Source organism: Wasmannia auropunctata, unplaced genomic scaffold, assembly GCF_000956235.1.
Source record: "Wasmannia auropunctata unplaced genomic scaffold, wasmannia.A_1.0 LD335903.1, whole genome shotgun sequence".
In the NCBI taxonomy this organism is placed as follows: Eukaryota; Metazoa; Arthropoda; class Insecta; order Hymenoptera; family Formicidae; genus Wasmannia; species Wasmannia auropunctata.
In genome coordinates, this window is record NW_012026987.1 from 207,892 (window position 1) to 221,422 (window position 13,531).

Genomic DNA, 13,531 nt, shown 5'->3' on the forward strand with positions numbered 1-13,531 from the left:
AAGATTGGGATGAAGAGAGAGGACTGAAGGAGATTGGAACTGAAAGTGACAAAAAGGGAGGGAGAGAAATAAAAAAAGAGTGAGGGAATGGTGAACGGAGCAAGCAATGGAAAGACATGACTAGATATCATATATAGAGAGAGGAAATCATGAGAGAGAGAGAGAGAGAGAGAGAGAGAGAGAGAGAGAGAAAGAAGGAAGGAATGACAGTGAGAAGACGGAAGAAAATAGGACGGAAGAGCTCTTGGTGGGGTCAATAGTTGGCCGAATTGCTGAGAGTGCCGCGATTGTGTAACAAAGGAGTGAAACGTAACGAGAACGTCCCTCGGTGTTTGTTGATTTTTTCAAACGAGGCGAACTTAACTTCTCTTTCGCATGCATGATAACTCGATTACTATCAAATATAATTAAATAAATACATATAAGTACACGAATTTTGAAAAAAGCTAATCTTTGTATAAAAATAAACTTCTAGATTTGAAATAGCGAGTCATTTAGCATCTCAGACATCAGGTTATCTATTTAGCAAACAAAAATATGCATATAATAGGCAATTGTGATAATCTCGTAGATACACTCTTAATAAGACTGCTTCATGATATTACTCAGTTATGACATCAATTATCATTCAATAGCATATACATAATTGTCGCGTGATTCTGAGAAAGTGAGCAACACTTGATAAATCGTTATAATGAAAATTAAAATTATTAAATGAAAATTATTAAATTTAGTTTCTCTTTGCGATATTGATCGGATGGCTATAGTAGCTTAATCAATTTTAGGTTTTTGATTTTATACTTCAACTTTTATCGAAAATTACCGAGTCTATATTAATATTAAAGTTAAAATATCGTTATTAAAGGAAAATATCGAGTATTAAGTAATATTTGAAAATGTGCATTGTATGAGTCCACAAATTTTTCATAAATTATTGGCACAAATGACAAGTCGCGCGCGCGGCCGGCTGCACTTGACTTTCCTAAATGCAAAATAAATAGGTGCGGCTGGTTCCTATTAATAGCGGGCCGTTTACGTGACTTTACTATAAGCGGTCGAAGTGCACTCGCACTGTGTCAAGAATTTCTCGCGTCGCGTAAATTATCCATAATTGCGGTATCAGTTGCGAATGTAGATGCAATGAAAATTCATCGAATTTGAAAATGCGATTTTATTTTGCGTATCACCTAGAGATTTATTGAGTATCACCTAATAAATAATTACATGCATGCATGCATGCGTGCGCGCGTGCGTGCGTGCGATGTGTTCCAATTTTATAATATATATATTTTTTATTTCATAATAAATACTTTCATAACAAACAAGAGACAATGAGGTAAAACGAGTCATTAAACTTAAATGTTCTTTAAACATCCGTATAATCTCGTTGATATATAGATAAACTTATATTATTAAATGTCTAGAAATTTTTTAAATAAGCGCCGCGGATGTATCCATGCACAGGAAAGATGGTAGAGAAAAGAATCGAATAAAATCCAGTATAAGGGACATCGACCTTTAGGCACGTGTCCCATACCACATGTTACATTCGCTGAATTAAACACACACAGCCATAGTTTTTCTTGGTTTATCAACGATTTCACTGCTAGAAATTTAAGTGTTACAGCTATTGTTGGACATCTATGCTCTTAAAACCAACGAACAATTTATTTGAAAATAATAGTCTTTGATCAGAAAGCTGTTTAATATTACCGATACATATCGTGCGGTTTATTATTATTGTTATAAATCTTACTTCGCATCTAATAGTCTGCCCTGCATTTTGTTTGTCCTTGCTCCATTGATATGTACGAAGACGAGAACAGTGACGAGCCTAAAGTATTGATCAAACATATTCTCTAGTTTCATGTCTCTATATCTCTCGGGTCACAACACAATGCAAATGGAATTGCAGGTGAAATGCGTGGATTGTGAACTACAAAAATTTCCCTTATTTGCGTTTTGCAAATCTAAGATTTGATTTAAAGACACGTTATTAGAACATATCCGCATAAAACAATACATCGATCACTGAATTTCAATTGTTATCATATACGGTAGAATTTTCAATTTGTCTTGGTTTCCTTATTTACGGATTTGCACTTGTTCTTTTTCTTCTCTTTTCTCTCTTAATTTTTTTCCTTTTTGTCTGCTTTTTTGAATGCAATTGTTACACATTGTGTAATTAATCAGTCTATATGCAGCGTTTGTAGCATTATGTAGTGGATCGTATTAGCGTATTATTACATAGCACAATGTAATGCACAACAATTGCGAGCGATGACACAATAGTTTGTCTTTGTCAGTAAAGAAGCATTACGCTAAAATTGTTCTAAATCTATTAGTCGTTGGATGAGAGGAATAGCGATTAGATTTGAGATTAGTAATCAGCAGTTTTATATACGTATATATTATACTCAATACTGATCTATATGGCAATGGTCCCGAAATCGGTAGCAAAGCTTTCTTTGGATATAGGCTGGAATTTTATACATTTTACATTCCTAGGGAAATAATAGTGATTTTCATAGATCGGAAGTGGCATCAATTCAGTGCTATTTATATTATTATTAGAAGAAACATACTATAATGTTATAAGCATTTATCAATACATTTTACAAAATAGAGATTTATTGGAAAATTATACATTTAAGAATTTATTATTTATATATTGTCTGTAACTTCACTTTTTGTGAAAAGATGAGTTCTGAATAAAACAACGTTTTTATAAACTTTTATAGTAAAGAATTTTGTAGTGTTCATCGAGTGAAATTACAGTTCTTTTTTTTTATTTTTTAGATTTGTGCTTAAATGCAAATGCATAAATTGTCTATAGTATGTTTCAAGATTTTATTGGCTTCGTTAATGATGATTTGGTGTCTAAATACTCTCTTTTTGCTCTAACTCGCACTATCTTCCACTGAAACTAGATCACGTATCTTTTGGTAAATGTGTCAACCGCCCAGACGCGGGATCAATACTTATGCCCTGGTTTTACCTCCCCCATCATCCTTCCTCACCCTCGATCCACAGATCTGCGCCCTCTTATACCATCGTGTTATTTTCCTTCTCTTATAAAGTGGTGTATTTTAGAGCGGTTGCTCTTATCTTTTTTGTCTGGTGCTTATCGTTAAACGTTTGTTATTATTCGAGTGTTTGCAAGCAACTCGCGTTGGATATTTGCGGTAGAAGAAATCTGACGGTGAAGAGAAAGTTTCGGTAGAATCAGTGCTCACAAAACTATGTTATGATAGGAATGTGTATGATACAAGAAAGACATGTATATTTGAATACTTGTTGCAAATACTATTAAATATACACACACACACGCGCGCGCGTGTGTGTGGGGGGAGGGGGGTGAGGCACTAAATTTCTTGCACATTTTTCTTGGAACAATTTTACGCAAAACAGGAAAAATATGTATTACAAAATACATATTTTGATTAGAGTATTATTTTTTAAATTAGATTTCATATTAACTGTTCACTATTTTTTCATGTATTTGTATATTGAATAAAATTTTGCAGCTACATTTTTTCTTCTTTAACCTTCTGTCTAAAAAAATGGGACGTTTCTATCCACTGTAAATGCGAATGCATAATCAATTATATTTTATCATATGTTTAACGTTTTTCCAAAGAATGCATGCTCTTCTTCGTGGTGATTCAGAGAATATATAGTTGCTTTATCATAAAATTCTATGATTTGAGCACAATCGATATTTCCCGAGAAAACATCATGGATTAAATGCAAATATGTATGTAATCAATGCTGTGCAATTCGCGAGACTGCTAGCATGTTCTTAATATGTCTTGCGAATATTGAAATTGGTCGGTACCTTTTACAGTCATTCCAGCGGAACATTAAATATCTTGAAAGAAATAGCATAAATTCGCGAAAAGACGCTCGACTGCTTGTATGTGTGTGTTCGCGTGCTTGCGTACATAATTTCATAACCATCGTTATTTCGTAAAGTAAGACAAGCATGAGTTTTCACTTTACAGTGTTGCTGTGATTTTAAAGACGTTTCTTTGATAAGAGAGAATATCTCTTATACACATATATCTGCATATACATATGTATACATGTATACTTATAATAAATCATAAATTCTTATTTATTAAGAAAGAAATTATAGAGAGAGAGAGAGAGAGAGAGAGAGAGAGAGAGAGAGAGAGAGAGAGAGAGAAATCGACCCTATCGGGTCAACATAAGATTATAGCCCTGAATCGAGAGAGTTAACACAGCCTTAATACTGATTAATTCTTTTCCTATCTATATTATACTACATTGATAGACGTCAATCTATAAAATTCTAAAAAATATAAAGCATATTAGCATATTGATGTATTCAAAGAGAAAGCGGCCTAAATTATAATATAAATAGTGTGTATAAATAATATATTGTAGATATAATAAGTCGAAAGTAATTCGGATTATAGATGGAAATAAATATAATTGAAAGAAGTGAATTTTCAATAGTGAGGTCGGATCGATGAGAAACGCTTGACCCAATGACCCGGAACTGGGCATGTTATATAGTTTTACAAAGTGCGACCTGGATCGATGTTAGATGCACTAAAAATTTAACTAAAATGGAATTTCTCCTAGATATGCGGAGTACATTCATGTTTGCGTTAAAAAATTGTTCCTTTATTAGCTTTACTTATCACCGGAAGTCGTAATTACGATTATCGTTTAGATTACTGTTATATTGTGCATCACTTTTTACGAATGCATTTTAAGACTGTTATTTGATAGTTGGATTTTTCTTTAAACATTGATGCCTATTTATCTGCGTCAGTATCTGCGTACATGCAGCGTATGGCACTGTATGTTTGTACGTTTTTTAAATGATAACTGAGTTGTCGCACTTATATATTATTTCGTTCACTTTTACCGGCGAGTAAACGGAAGAACCTCAAAACAGGTCGATGACCTAGCTGATACACGACTTTCGATCTTACTCCATTTGATCAACCTAGCTCTGTCGATTTTAATCATTCAATCGCGTTTTCATTCGTTATGAGGCATAGAATAAATGCAATTTCATTATGAGCACTTTGATAATTCCTACAGAAATTATCTTATTCTGAGATTATTAAAAAAAAATTTAGACGTAAGAGAGTATCTTCATTTTCAAACAATCTCTAAAAATTATTTTAATTAAATTATTATGTATATACTTATGATTTTTATATACGTGGCTAAAAATAAAATTTTATTTTTTTATTTCCTTAAAAATCTCATTACAATGGTTTACAACCAGTCACAATTAAAATGCAAAACAAAAAAATGATTTTTTTACAAAAAGTTTTTGAAGATAAACTATATATGTATAAATAAATTAAATGAATATTTAAATGAAAGACAGCGATGATGAATATGTTTGAATTAGAGATAAGAGACGATTTTCTACCATGATACTGCTTCATATCTGAATAATTAATAATAATGTAAAATACTTTGTGATATACAAATATCATTGTATTTATTATATAATGATATTTACATATATATCACAAAGTATAAAGTTACTTCTGCAGTAAAGATATTTTTGATAAAAATTATCTATTGATAAATATTACGTTAAGTGATATATTTTGTATGCAGGATGACAATGGAAAGTTGAATAGTTCTTATTTTGTAACGAAAGTGGATAAAATAAAATTAATTGAACACAGTTTTGAAAAAGAAGCGTTATTTTTGTTAGCATATAAAGTGTGAAAGAATATACATTTATGAATTCTTTCTCAATTCTTTAATTCGTTTTATTTTATCCATTAATTACAAAATAATAGCTATTTAGTTTCAGCAGGTTTTCGATTGTTGTTTCTGTATATAAAATATAATATGAAATAGTTCTTAATATTCAAGCAAGTGCATATTTCCACAAATTAATTTGTCGAGTGAGTATTACAGCATTATTCACGTAAAACGCGCGTGCCTTTTAGTTTGGAATGGCATAACTTTTGCCGACTAATTGGAAATTTAGTTAATTATGCATCGTTGTCGTATGTGTATTTCGTACAGGCCGATTTTCAGCATAAAAGACTGAATACCTACATAAATTGATTTTAGCCTATAGGTCGCCTAGGATATCGATCGAGCGTGTTTAGCATTTAAGTACGTACAAAATTTGTAGTACTAAATCGGCCATATTCTCGATGACTGATTCTTCGCTTACATAAGAGGCTCTTGAACGTTTACAGAAACGTAAGAGCGAAGCGGAGGTCGCGGAGCGATTGCTACATTTGAAAGTGACGGTGGCCTTTTCTACAGAACCGTCTTTCAATTCAAGAAATTCGTTTGTTACACCAATACAACTTATACGTTACGACTATAAGAAAGATCGTAAAAAGAGAAAAGGAGAATTTATTATTAGGAGAATAGGTGAAAGAGAATAGTACTTAACTTTTAATTAATCACTTTACTACGATGTGATAATTAGTCTCACATCAGATCAATTTAACTACATTTATTTGTGAATGAAGTATAAACAATATTAAAACTACAGAAACTCGAACGGAAAGAGTGAGTGTACTACATGGATAATTTAGTGCATCAAAATGATAAATTCGCAAAAAGAAAAGTATAATAATTAAAAGTAATAAAATTATATAACTCAATTATTAAAGATTATAATTTAATTCACTTCTCTCTCTCTCTCTCTCTCTCTCTCTCTCAGATTAGAAAATATATCATAATTCCGGTAAAAAGATTTAAATTACACAATGCTGTGCAACAACACGCGGTATACCTGTTTTCTCGTACATCGGCGATCTTTCGAAGGCGCTCACAATTCGTTCGAAAGTTTGGTGAGGGGATAGAGCTAGGCAAAAGGGGACTGGAAGAGAGAACCCAGGTCGACGACCTCCGCACGTGGAGCCGTTCAGAAGTAGGCCACACCGTGACATCATGCAAATGGCAAAATGGCCGCCACCGTCGAGAAACCGGCACATTTCGTAGAAACGCTCTATGCACGCGTCCGCTCAGTTCGGAATACCTAGGCCTGTGTTGACGCGCGCCGCGCGCGTTGCGTTTGCGCAGTTGCGCATGCGTTGCGCTTGTTTGGTCTAGCTGTTCGCAAAGCGAATGCGGAGTTAACTCGCCGAAACGGCCGAAACCTGGTGCGCGCATGTGGCGCGTCGCATTGCCGCGCACAATCCGCGATATCTAACATTCGTGAGTCTCGTTCAATATGGCGGCTCATGACGATTTACCGATTGACATCTTTATGCCTCTACATTTTATACAATCATTTTATAGCTTTTTGCGCAAAGCTAATGATAGAACAAGACAAATAAATGAGTTGGAATGACCTCGACCTAATTCTATTTACTTAATCAATAGTTACCTTTTCAAGTGATATCTGTACTAACTGTTTCGTTATAATGTAAAATTTATTAATTTTTATTCTTTGATACATAGAAAAGAAGAATAATTTAAAAATAACAAATTTTATATATATATATATCTCAAAATTTTATTGTATAAAATGTGATTCGAAATGTCGGTTGAATTAAAAAAAAAAAAATCAATTAAAATTGGAGATAATCAGGGTTTGATTGAAGTAATTCGCTTACTCGTTCCAAACCATTCATTATTGCACGTTCAGAAAATCGGCAAATCTATATACAAATTGCCAATTATTATGTTGATGGGAAGACAGTTGAATAAATAAAATTGTTTTTAAATTATTTACTCTTTTGTTCTCTATTGTTAAAAATTGCGTGTATATCTCACATGTTATGGATTAAAATTGTTTGTTTCACTTAGGTCCGGTTCCACAAATGTAAGATTAACTTTAATCTCGGTTTAACTTATTATTTATCTCTTTCTAATTCTTAGATTAGAAAAAGATAAAGCGAATTGAATTTCGGTTAAATCGAGTTAACCGCGAATTGTGAAACCGGACCTTAATTGCAAAGTATATAAACGAAAATCAAGTGTGTTTTGCTATTCATTCGATGTGCATATATAGTTATTCTTTGTAAATCCTTTTCGCAAAGCATGTAAGGACAATTCATGCGAATACTTGTATTGAATTAGCGAGTTGACTATATATACATGGTGTTCAGAAATTATCATATTTATTTATTTAATATCAGTACACCATGGGTTTTTCTTTAATTATTATAGAAATAAGACATCGATCATGTCGGAGTTATAACGGACTAAAAAACGATAGCATCTTGATGAATTATACTTCACATGTAGATATTGTTTTGCACAGGCGTATAATATGTGATATAAAATATATATGTGAAAGAATTTTCAAAATTAAATTGCCATGGAGAAAAAATCAATTTCAAATTCCAACTAATTGTAAAATAATTTTTTCGCGTATTATATTTATATCATTTTCAAAGCACCCTATATAGAGATGCGTGTGGTGTAAAAAAATCGCGAACACGTTCTTTATTCGGCGCGCGTGCATGCGGGAATGCATCGTCGCAGCTGTAGCTGAATCCCACGGGACACTGCAGTCGAATTCGACGAACATTATATTTCAGCAAGTTTCAGTGCATCACTAAAATACATGCACCATAATGTCTGCATTCTAATTATCATGATGCAATGTGCGTTTAATTCTTCATAATACATATATATATATATATATTTTTTTTTTTCAATATTGTGTGTGTGTGTGTGTGTGTGTGTGTGTGTGTGTGTGTGTGTGTGTGTGTGTGTGTGTGTGTGTGTGTGTGTGTGTGTGTGTACGCACGCGCGCAAGTAATGGCTATCTGCTTGATTAAATTGTTTATTGAGAATGAGTTTCACACACACATTTTTGCTAGATTACCTATTTTAATGATTAAAATGCATACAGTGATTTTCTTTCTTGCGTGCTAAATGTTATTTGATGAACCAAAGTGTTCTTCGTTAACAAAAAGAGATAAGCGAGCTATAACAGGTAGCGGAAGTATGTTGCTGTCGAAAGTGACTGTAATTACGCATAACGATAGTGCTTACGCAATGCATATTTAAGTTGACGTTGGCGGCGATAGCGGGAATTCAAAGGAAGTAGCTATAAAGCTGTTTTCTGTTATATGATTTTTCAGCACGAATGGCATTGAGATTGCATAATTTCTTTTATATTCCTTTACGTAAAGCAGGAATGCAGTAGTTTTATATTAAGTTATACAATCATTATAATAGTTTATTTACGTAAAATTAAATGAGGTATAATTAATTTTTATTATTTATATATTAAAACATTTTTTTATCCAAAATTTAATTTTCCCGTATATTATTTCATACATTGCAACATATATTATTAGGGGTTAACTAGTAATTATATATTTTTTACTGATTGTTACATGAAATTGTTACATTTATTTACTGACATTTATGTAATTTGCGAAAAGCTTGACAGTTCTTATTCAAACAATTTTTAAAAGATCTATTACTCCAAAATTTTATATAAATATTGAATATTGTAAAAATGATGTAAAAAATGATTTGTCTTTTGAAAATAGTCGATAAAAAAATTAATATTAATAACTGCTTTGCAATTTGTTCGTTTGGTGGTAGCACAAGTCAAGTTTAGAATAATTAAGGTGCAGATGCTGAACACAGGTCTCTTTTTACCGATTGAACGCGATTATTTTTGAATGAACCGATCCAGCCACCGAGATGTTATTAAAGACGGTCAACCAAAGGCAAATTTCGTGACTGCCAAATGGGCCCTATCGTTATGCATAATTACAGTCACTTTCGACAGCAACATAGTACTTCCGCTACCTGATGTTATAGCTCGCCTATCTCTTTTTATTAACAATTAGGAACACATTATATACCTATATGCTATGGCAAAATCACTAGTTGTAAAGTTAAGTGCAAACACAAAAAGTAAAAAAATTAGATAACATTCTATCACAAGAATCACACTTAATGAAAAAATCACCAATGTTTTGCTCTCTTTGCGGAGCGATATGATGGAGAAAAATTCTATTACTTGTAAAATCAAAAGTGCCTTTTGATTGTCCGCTTAATCTGTTTAGCGAAAGAATTTTGCAAAGATGGGACGATCCTACCAATTGAGGGCATTTGCCCTGCATGCAAGACTAATATCCTCTGGGAGATCTCATAAGAAAAAAGAATGGTTGAATCAAGATCTTGAAGAATAATTAATACTGATTTTTACAGTGATAATGACGACATATAATTACCGTATAAATAATATCTTATAATTATCTAAAATAAATACGAATTTTTTATCTTATACTTCAACTCAGCCATCAAAATTATAATGTACTTCTTATTATATTTCTCATTAATATTTCTGTATATTATATCATCGTTAAGGAACGACCAAATTATAATTACATATAAATATTAATTTTTATATTATATATATGTATATATGTTACGAGTGTATAATTATGTTATATATATTATATTTGTGATTCATTCTATCGAAGAGCAACGCCGCGGTTTTCGCAATTGATGACCAAGGGTACGTCAGTTTGATCAAAATATTTAAGGTAATATCTAACACCTATATAATGTCCGTGAAACGCGATGTCGGGAAATACGATTGTCACTGTCTCCGATTGTGCTATCATTATAATTAAATTTAAATATTTTTCGCCAAGTATTATTTCATGTTTTTTAAATCATGACACATCATGACTCGATAAGAAAAAGAATTGGATGTTGCAATCATGTTTTCACATTTTGTCATTTGTGCGTCTACTTTAATTTCGTAATCGATTCAGACGTAAAGTATTCCTAACATTCCGAAAAGATAGTTTGACATTGGAATAAAATTTGCGAAACGAATCAACGCGACAGAAATGAATTCTCGATGCAAAGAGAATATAGTGTGATATAGTGGCGTCATAACCTCTATTAGCTTGCGAAACAAATCGACAGGGCAAACATTCTAGTGCTGCCCATCTGTTGCAGTTTCTGATAATTACCAACTGCTTCGTCGATAATAACGGAATGAAGATGAGCACTTACCAGCTGAACTTCCGCAGCGACGAGATCCTGCGTCGATGGCCTCCCGAGTGTCCCAGCACTCCCATCAACGGCCAGCGTCGCTCCAATCGTCTACCTCCATCACTTGCTGCTCCATATGCTTCCATCGCGTTGACGATAATCCAAAGATCCGCATCGACGTAATCCAATTACGGGCGCACAACACTTGATACACGAATGCACTGTATATCACATTATTAGGCTTTATTATACACTGCCTTATGCACTTGACACTGTATGCTGCACAAGCTACTGCATCACACACATCGGCATTTACGGCGACGATGCCGACGACTCGCGCGCGCGCGAGATGCACTCTCGGAGAAATATACGGATCGTTCGAGCCGGAGTTACGGAGAGTTATTTGCCCGATCGGATGGGTATGACGAGACGCACGTACGACACACTTCGATCCGTGGCATTTCCGACCGACGCGACGAAGGCGATCATCGCCGTGCGGCATTTGATCGCGACTCGAAAGCGCCACTGCGTGCAGCACTCTCAGGGTACGCGGGTGGCGTGGGGTCGCGTAATTATTAGGGATCAGGCCCGGCCGGCCTCAACCGATTGCGATGAGAAATGCAAGTAATGCAACTGCGGTTAATGGCGGTTAACGCGCCACGCGATTAATAATGTCTAACGGTCGCCAAATGGCAGATTAACGACGATCGCGATTTCTTAATCCGCGATGCTTCGTTTGATGATCCCGAGACGACAATCAACTCGCGATGCTGATTCTCGACGTGAAACGCAACGAATTCGCGACGCCCGCCGCGTGGGTACGCGCGTCGATTAATAGCCCGACGATCGTTACGTTCACCGGCGAGACTTCGCGTCGCGACTCGCCTCTCGACAGTTGACTCGACGATCGCCCGAGAGCCACGCGAACGAGCTCGCGAACGTGTCATGTTACTCTCGGCACTCCCGACAACAACTCGCGCGCGAGGCTCGCCTTTGGCGAGCCGAAATTGCCGAAAATACGAAACGATTTGACTCCCGAAATTCAAAGCGTTGCGTCGCGTCGCGCTGCGTTTCGTTGACTGGGTTTGAAACGCTTGCGATTCTCGAAACGGGGCGCCGCGCGGCCAATCAGAGCGGCCGATTAATATTGCGATTCTCGAAGTATCGCGATCAAGTACTCTCCTTTTCAAAAATCATAGAGAATGAGAAATACGCAATGGCTAGGCGTATGATACTTGGACATTTGGACAAAATCCGAAATAACGATCAGATAATTGATGATGAAATTGACTATATCACATTCGGATTTTTATGTTAATAGGAAATTCTTGAAAGAATTAGGCATTTTTAGAGTAATCTAGAGCATTTCCAGTACGCTTTGGGAAAATCGATAAGATATTTTCGTTGGTTCAACGATCTTATATATATATGTTATGAGCTCTGTTATACATTATCATGTGCTCTCGGCCTTATATATAATTACTTTCAAAGTGAATTATATATAAAAGCGATTTTCAATAAAATAACAATTCAAAGGCTTATTTTAATATAGAAATAATCGCAGATTTTTTAAGAATTATTATTAGCTATAGTGCGTGAGGTATTATTAAAGACGGTCGATTAAAGGCAAATTTTTATGACTGTCAAGTGGGCCCGGGAATAATTGAAAAATGCTGACATTACCGCAATGATTTTGTATTACCTACAAAATCGTTGGTAATGTCAGCGTTCTTCAATTTATAACTCTGGGTCCACTAATCCACGAAAATTTGCCTTTGATTGGCCGCTTTTAATAATACCTCGTCGTGGTGCTAAACCTACTACGGTGGATGGAAAGCGTCCTAAGTAGCAGTCGAATGTGATTGGTTCTTCTAGGTTTAAATTCGATTGCTTACCATATGAACATGTAAATGCGGCTTAATTCGACTTTATACCTTACTGTGGCGCTGCTGATAATGGAGTGGAGCTCCGAGCTGTGGAGCCTCCTGTCTCAGACTCCACTCAGTCGTCGGTCAAGGTGTTCGCCATTTTGCGTTGAGTGTGAGAGGATGCCGTCAATCTCTCGTTTATTTTACTTATTTAGTGAATGAATATTGGTATACAATCGTGGTAACTTGCGAAATTTCGCCATAATGACGCAGTTTTTGCCGCCGAATTTGCTGGCGTTGTTTTCGCCGCGCGAGCCGATCCCGTATTTGCCACCTGCTAGCAAACTTCCACATGAGAAGAAGAATGGTGGTTACGTCGGCGTCGGGTGTTTCCTCAAGTATTTCGAGGTAATAAAAGTACATTATGTTTCTTTCAAGAACATCTTGTCGTTTGCATTACTACGTCTATATACTTCTTTTGTAAATATTTGTATTGTGTTAATATGAATTATTTCTTCATATCACGTATTAATGGTTACTTTCTGTTCACACACTTGCTTTTAATGGAACTCTACACAATTGGATATATTATATATATATATATATATATATATATATATATCCAATATATCCAATTTTACAAACTACACGCTAATGAAATTTTCTTGAAACTTAAGAGGATATTGCTAAACCCTAGATCAAACTCTAAAAAT

General features: G+C 34.6%; 2 protein-coding genes and 1 long non-coding RNA gene across 3 annotated transcripts in view; 2 read left to right on the plus strand and 1 right to left on the minus strand.

Moving 5' to 3' along the window:
- Positions 1–2,000: 2,000 nt before the first annotated feature.
- Positions 2,001–7,433, minus strand: LOC105455242. The gene is made up of 2 exons (XM_011698424.1): positions 6,761–7,433; positions 2,001–3,196 (listed from the first exon to the last, which is right to left on the minus strand). The coding sequence occupies exons 1-2, from the start codon at positions 7,138–7,140 to the stop codon at positions 3,145–3,147; spliced, it is 432 nt and encodes a 143-aa protein (XP_011696726.1). The 5' UTR covers positions 7,141–7,433; the 3' UTR covers positions 2,001–3,144.
- A 2,865-nt stretch (positions 7,434–10,298) lies between these two features.
- Positions 10,299–11,220, plus strand: LOC105455241. The gene is made up of 2 exons (XR_975104.1): positions 10,299–10,490; positions 10,915–11,220. It is a non-coding gene; the product is annotated as an uncharacterized LOC105455241 (long non-coding RNA).
- A 1,705-nt stretch (positions 11,221–12,925) lies between these two features.
- LOC105455243 (U1 small nuclear ribonucleoprotein 70 kDa-like) overlaps positions 12,926–13,531 on the plus strand; it is a 6,936-nt gene continuing 6,330 nt past the window's right edge. The window contains 1 exon segment of the mRNA XM_011698425.1: positions 12,926–13,226. Coding sequence (XP_011696727.1) covers positions 13,083–13,226 — 144 coding nt within the window. The 5' untranslated portion in view covers positions 12,926–13,082.

Coding starts and splice junctions, on each gene's coding strand:
- LOC105455242 (XM_011698424.1), bottom strand. CDS start 7,140: ATGCGCGCACCAGGTTTCGGCCGTTTCGGCGAGTTAACTCCGCATTCG. Junction 3,197..6,760: donor GCCGATGTACGAGAAAACAG/GTATACCGCGTG, acceptor CTTCACCGTCAG/ATTTCTTCTACCGCAAATAT.